The sequence below is a fragment of the Drosophila rhopaloa genome, unplaced genomic scaffold, assembly GCF_018152115.1.
Source record: "Drosophila rhopaloa isolate 14029-0021.01 unplaced genomic scaffold, ASM1815211v1 contig_163, whole genome shotgun sequence".
NCBI lineage: Eukaryota > Metazoa > Arthropoda > Insecta > Diptera > Drosophilidae > Drosophila > Drosophila rhopaloa.
The window spans coordinates 3,123,777-3,131,033 of NW_025335043.1; the positions used below are offsets into that span (position 1 = coordinate 3,123,777).

General features: G+C 34.5%; 1 protein-coding gene across 2 annotated transcripts; it reads left to right on the forward strand.

The window, feature by feature from the left end:
• Window positions 1-4,216: 4,216 nt before the first annotated feature.
• On the forward strand, window positions 4,217-6,331 carry LOC108047696 (kelch repeat and BTB domain-containing protein 3-like). 2 transcript variants are annotated; one of them, XM_017127991.1, is made up of 4 exons: window positions 4,217-4,313; window positions 4,918-4,961; window positions 5,020-5,455; window positions 5,693-6,331. In XM_017127991.1, exons 2-4 carry the CDS (start codon window positions 4,951-4,953, stop codon window positions 6,167-6,169), a joined length of 924 nt encoding a protein of 307 aa, XP_016983480.1. In that variant the 5' UTR covers window positions 4,217-4,313; window positions 4,918-4,950; the 3' UTR covers window positions 6,170-6,331. The 2 variants fall into 2 exon arrangements, with proteins under 2 accessions (XP_016983480.1, XP_016983479.1); XM_017127990.1 differs by having other exon boundaries at window positions 4,235-4,313; window positions 4,921-4,961.
• Window positions 6,332-7,257: the final 926 nt, after the last annotated feature.

A 7,257-nucleotide genomic window follows, 5' to 3' on the forward strand; every position in this document is an offset into this window, starting at 1 on the left:
ACTAACTTATGAATTTTATTGAATGCAAAGGATTTCCATGTTTATTTTAACCCTTTTTTTACTTATTTAGATTCAAAAGAAAATATGCAGCAGGAGGACGCAAGCAATTTCAACAGGCATTTTACTTATTAAATAAATGTGATTTCGGATGTAAAAGCGAATAAATAAACGAAATAATGGAGAAGCTGGTTAAGTTCAAAGGTTACCCCATTTCTTTGCCCACACCATTCAACCCTTTAAAGAGAAGCGCGAGAAAAAGTTAACTGGCAGTGAATTGGCTGCAAACAACGTTGTGTTTGGATTATATACAAGCACTTTATTTCCTATGTAGAATTTCTTATGGGACTTGACTGGGTGGGATTGGATAGCTCCCAACTTCGCGAAGTGTCTCCGAGAGTTTGCGTATGTCAGAGTTGGTAATTCATTTTTAATATTTTCCTTATGAATATTTGCATGAGCTTGTCTCGCACCCAAGTCTCTATCATTTCGCTCCCTCGTGGGTGTTATATTTTGCCCAACTCGATTCCGCCATTATGTTGTCCATAAACGTGCACACCTGAGTGCCGGAGTCCTCCAGCCCGGCTTCCTTCCACCTGCATTTAAACTTCGCCGTAGATTGTCATATTTCACGATGTAACGAGCAAGGAGATGGACAAGTCGACAGCCAGATATATACACATTGGTATGTGTAAAGGGAAAAAACTGAATATTTTTTCTTTAGCTTTTAAAAATATTATTTTACTATTTTTCTTTCACTCTTAAGGGCTCTTCTCTTTCAGATAAATTGATTTAGTTATTTAATTAAATGTTATATTTTTGCGTTAAGTACATTATAAGAAAATCTTTCATCCATTTAATCAATATTCAAATATGGATAACGTTCAATTTTAATTTCAATGATATTTAAAAAGTAGTATGTTTGCTCACAAGGAAATGTAAACAGCTTAAAACCTGTTCATTAAATGAGATATTAGATTTCAAAACAAATTAAATGCACCAATGTTTAAATGTTTATGTTTAAGGGTACATTCTGGTTAGATGTGTCAAAAAAAAAACAATTTCAGTAATTTTTTTTGAACAAAGAAAAAAACAGAGGTACTTCATACTTTTCAGGTATATTTCTGATATATTAAAGATAATTTTGTAAAAATTGTAAAAAGATGAGCTACTTAATAGTTAGACAAGATCTTAAATATAAAGCCGTAACTTTATTTTTTTTTATTAAATGACTTGAAATATCATGTTTAGTGAAATTATGCATTGCAAAATTAGTCACCAATCTCCTGATTTTTTTCTCTGCACTTGCACCAATGCTTACATGCTGATAATGGGCGGCTGCTGTCGCGTCTTTGAATCGTTTCCTTCGAAGCCGGAGTTTTCCATGGCGAATGCACTTTGAAGGCGGAAAAACAACAAAAACTTGTTGATGTGGCAGTTTTCCCCCAATGAAAATGAGCCCATCTTCTTCTTTTCCCGATTTCATTCCCGTAAGCCCCTCCAAAGGAAATTGTGGCAGTGTTTTGCTTTAAAGTCCTTGGTCACAGCAAAAATATGCACCACATCAACGAGGTTCTAATGTAAAAAATTACCAGAACTAATATGTCCTCCAGTTTAATTCCGCCAAATGTTTAACCTCAATGGGTGAAAACTTTGTGGAATCCGCGGTGCTTTTGATGACAGCTTTAAGTTAAATTTTGAACAATAATTTTTGTTCATAGAACTCACGACTGGACTATTTAGATGTTAGGATAGGTACATCTCCATTAAATTGCATGATATTTGTTAGCAATTATTCAATTTATGCATACACAACGTCAAAGTAAGATTAGGCATCTAATGATAATTCTGGATTTGTTGGTGTTGACAGAGAAGAAAAATATGCTTAACATTTTAATTTCTTTTTTTTTCTAAACATCAATATATGTATATCTTGTATATTGCTCCGCAAAAAAGAAATTTGTGAGTCATGAAAAAGGGGAAATATATTTTCATTTCAACTAATATAGTTAGCCCTGCGTTTGCCAAATTGAATATGAAAACGCCTTAAGCCAGCTGGTCTCAAACCAAAGATCTCCTTTTCACCTGACAAATGCAGCTTCCACCCGTAAATAACACAATTCACAGACATTGGAACACAGACAAAAGTCAAATTTATGGCACCACAGCATTAACTACACTCCGGGGACGCTTAATTACGAGCGTGTTCTGTTGGCCAACTCTTACAAGCCAAGTCGTGGCCTGGCCAAATGAGCGTGCCAAATTGGCCTGCAGCAAAAGTAAATCAATTTTAAGTTGTACGTACACGCACGGCCAAAACATTGGGCATTCGAAGTACAAAAGCCTCAGGCCCATGTTCATAATTTATTGTCGGTCTTGCATAAATAAGGATGGACATTCAGTATCCATTTACGTTAACGGATACAATACGTGTTAATTTTAATATGGTTATGATTATAGCCTACTCCATTTCTGTATTCTCTTAATTATATAATCTGAAATACCGCAAATAAAAAGGAACATATTTAAATATATCTGTTTTATTCATTCATTATTGAGCCTCTTAAGTATAAGCCCCTGGTCTAATTTTGATTAATTTATTATTTATTTTAATGAGTTAGTTTTTTTTACATAAACCTTATAAGTCAGTCAAAAGTAAGTCAAAAGCTGAGATGTTAAACTGTTATGTTCAGTTTATTTTTTAAATAAAGCGTTGATGTTACTTGGCTAATAAAAACATACTTCATAGGAAAAATGTATAGACACATTCCAAAACGAAGGCGCATCAATAAATCCCTAATTTATATGCACCATACATAACTGCCAATTGAACAAATGTGCTTAATTTATAATCCCACACCCAAATACTATCCGTAAATATCGAAGACCATGAGCAAATATCAATATCAAGTGTGCAATGGCTGACGCTGACCAAGATGAATTATTATAAATGGATAAAGGACGAGTTGTGTAATAATTAACTGCTATTTGTCTTGCAAACACAGTCCTTGGCGAAGTGTTCGATGGGAAATGATATTCGTCTGTGTGCATAATGCGGTTTCCAATGCGAGAATTGGCAGCAAGGACAACGTCAGATTTGCAGATTCATGTCCGGCAAATGGAACATTTTGCAAATTTCCTAATTACTTACAGCTGGGTGGGCGGTGGCCGTCCAACAATGGAGTTGGTCAATTGTCTAGGACCGGGGCAGGACCACAAAATTTACTATCGGATTTGCCAGGACACAGCACGAATAGATGTCTTTGACATACCATAGAGTGTGGAGTGTGGAGTGTTGACCACCAAGTGGTCTATTGAAGCAAACAGATTTGGGATAATTTATATTTGAGCTGACCAAACAGCCGCCACTCGCTACGAATTTCACAGATGACATTTGCGTTGGGATCGCTTGACTGTATGCTTGTGCATACTTGGCTATATACATATATGTATATACATACATACATACATTTAATAAAGTTCTGAATACCTGACAAAAGATTGGTAAGCTTATGCTGAAAATATTTCCTGGTGTTAATAAAATGTTAAAAATTTGTTTGAATATTTTAGACCACTAAAAGAAAATGTTGTTCCAAAAAATTTTGGAAAACTGTGTTACTTTTTTTTTACAAAAGATGTAGCTCACTTAAATAAAACAATTACACATACGGAAATGTCAGACAGAAACAGCTTTTTCAAGTAGAAGGTTTTCAATTTCAGTGATAAGTCCAACATTAAAATATCTGCGCGTTAAAAAGATGCTGTGTATGCAATTTGCATGTAAACATTCACTAGTGCTGGATCACTTCGCAGTAAATAATACAGCACGACATCCAAGTAAATAAACCAAACATGTTTAATGATTAGTTAGCAGAAACCAGTATATAACCAGTAATATTCAAATTATTAAGTATCCTAAGTTTTGAATGATCATTGATCAATAAAGTATTTCCTATTATCTGGAATCGATAACGTTAAAAACTGGAAACCTTAAAATTTGTAAATACCAGGAAATAATGAACCCCATAGCATACTAAAAATTAAAAATCTTTAATTAAGAATTAGGGTATTCCCTAGAATTGCTGAAGCCAACAGCAATAATTTTAGGGAATACCCTAAATAAACTCTCAAACATGATATCGATGTACAACAAAAAATTAAATATCGATCAATCGATCCACCTCTAGTTTAAAAGCCCCACATCGTGTTAATTGAAAATATTTGAGGGAATCGGAGAGAAGTGTAAAATAACTAAGTGCGCAAAAACTGAATTTTTTTTAAATCGAAACTATATTTCTACAGATTGCTTAAATAAGGTGAGGTAAAATTAGGCTTAAGATGCATAAATATTTTGCAATTGCTTTCATTATACAAAAAAAGGAGTTTCCCGAAATAAGTACCACTGAAATACATACATATGTATGTATGAATGACGTAAGAAATTGTCCTAAGCTAGGAACATATTAGAAATCTAAAAAACTATGAGAATGAAAACATTCCGGCTGTAAAAAATGCGTGAATAAGCTTATATGTACATAGTTCTTAGAAAGACATACACATATACATTCATATGTACTTTCTTATGTATGTACATATGTACATGTCTGTTAGGGTTGGTCGATTCGTGTGGACCGAAAAAAAGTGATAAGTCATAGGGGGTATATTATCAGTCGACAATTCTAAGAAATATTGTCAAAGGAATAATGTATAATTTAAAACAAAAAAATATATATATATTTATTCACTGTTTTTTTTTATGAAAAGAGACCTGATTTTAGACACAGTTTCTTGACAATATTAATTATAAATGTTCACAGATTACGTTCTGTCCATACGATATTCGGGTGCCCAAATCGACCCACCCTGATGTATGCATATACATTGTAAGCTTGAGATTTTAATTATCTAAGTTTATTTCAGCAGTCTCTGCAACTACCCAAAATAAATGAAAAAATGGAGAAATGGTATGTGTAAGAAAAATTTATTTAAGATTATTCTCAACAATTCCATGTAATATTTTAGGCTAGAACCAGTTTTTACCAATCTCATCGAGAACAAGAAGTTTTGCGACTGCCAAATATTGGTGGAGAACGAAACCTTTGATTGCCACAAAGTCATTTTGGCCAGTGCATCGGAGTTCTTCGAGCGCATGTTCCTGAGTGAATTCAAGGAGTCCAAATCTGGGAGATTCCACCTGAGCGAGGTGAAGCCTGAAACTTTTGCCAAGTTCCTCGAATATGTGTACACCTACAACAAAAGAAATCTGATGGAAAACACAAACTCGATGATAATGGAACTGCACAATTGCGGATCCACCTGGCTGGTGGGCTCGATCGCCTCCGACTGCTTGGACATCCTCAAGGCTCGGGCAGACTATATGGTGATCGGTGATCTTATCGAGCTCTTTCAGCACTCCTATAACATAGGCCAAAGGGAGCTCATAGAGATTTCTGTTAGGGTGAGCTAGTTAAAATTTATTGTGGGAAGGCATCTATAATGGAATATTTCATTTTTTTGATTTTATCAAAATTGTTGATAAGTTATAAGAAAACGATTTAATCATCCACTGTCTAAGAAATGTAAAAACAATAGTACTTTATTGTTCTTACGTTTTCAATGTAGTATTAAATTCACCTAAATTGTTTAAATCATTAAAATAACATTGAACTACTGATCTTAATTTATTACTTTTTAGAACTTTAAACACCGTTTTCCATCAACAATGAACTGCTATGATGTCCTGGACTTATCCTTAGATGTGTTCGAGCAGTACACCATTATTACCAAGGGATTATTGCCCGAGGTAGAGCGGTTCAAAATGATCGAGTCCTACGTTACCGTCGGCAATGAGGCAGTGGAGGATGTGATCGAATGTGTTGATGTGGCAAAAGATAACGAGGAAGAAACCTCGGAAACTGATGGCAAACCCGGCACTTCTAAGGCGATTTCCGAAAGCACCGAAGCAGGTGCAGCTGTTGTGCGAATGGGTAATCTTCGCCTAGATAAGGCAAAGGACAGTAAGATAAAAATGATCCATCATAAATATATAAAAACTTTGCTGAGCTACATTAATTTCAATAATATGACCAAGAACGATTTTTACGACGTAGTTGGCAAGTCTGTTTTGTTAAACAACCAAGAAAAATACGAAGGTCTGTACTTAACACGCTAAACCAGTTTAAAAATGTATATCCAAGGGACAGTATGGCATAATTTCTTAGCAAAGATTTTATCAAAAGTTATGAAGTATATTTTTAATTTGAGAGTTACATTCCAGAACCAGTTTATTATTAAGATACTTTAATATTAATGTACAATTTCATTTTGTATGCAGAACCCATGTCTATAATAAAGGAAACAGAACATTATTAAAGAGTCAATATTATTTTTTTCTAAGAAATGAACCGTTTAATACTTAATTCAATATCAAATCAAATTCTCAAGCAAAAAAATTATATCCCTCTTTTTAAATTTATTTATTTTAAAGTCAATTTCGGTCAGTGACAGTCTGCTAGGTATTTAAACTGCCATACAAGCTTCAGCAATAATGTCTTTTAATAATAATGAAGCTTTTTGGGGAGGGAAAGATGTTAGTGTAAGTGGAGTGCACAGATTTATGATGCTATGAAGCGCAAATTTCGGCCACATGAAGCGAATTTCCACTTATCAACAGCTACAGTGATACAACATGGGCGAAAAGCAACAACATTTTGCTCATTATAAATGTCATCAGGCATTATTTTGTCCATCAACTCGTCGCAGTTGTCGGAGCGCATTGTTTATGGCTTTTTGCCTCGTGGGGCCGGAGTTGGTAGCAGAATCTGCCGACGGTGGCTTTTCGGGCCATGCAGAGAGCCATTTATAATGAAAAGAAAAATTAAACAGGAAATTGAAACCGGACTGGCGTGTTAATGAGAATGCGATGCCATGCCGCTCGTCTCGTTAACGGCCAGTTCTTAATTTTCGCCTGGGGACGTTCATTGTCCTTTAACACCGCAAAACTTCCAGTGGATTGTCGTGCCTGTTTACGTTGAGGTGTCCGTGAAATTGGGTAATTACTTTTAATGGTCAATGTAACCGTAAACGAAGTTATGATGTCGTCTTCAAGTTCCGAATTATGAGCTCTACTCTAAATGGATACAACTGAATAACGCCTATAACATCGTCAAGAATTTAAAAATATTTGATATAATGAAAATTCTTAGGAGTTCTGAAATATATGATTAGTAGAATATTGAATAATCTTTACAAAATTAGTAA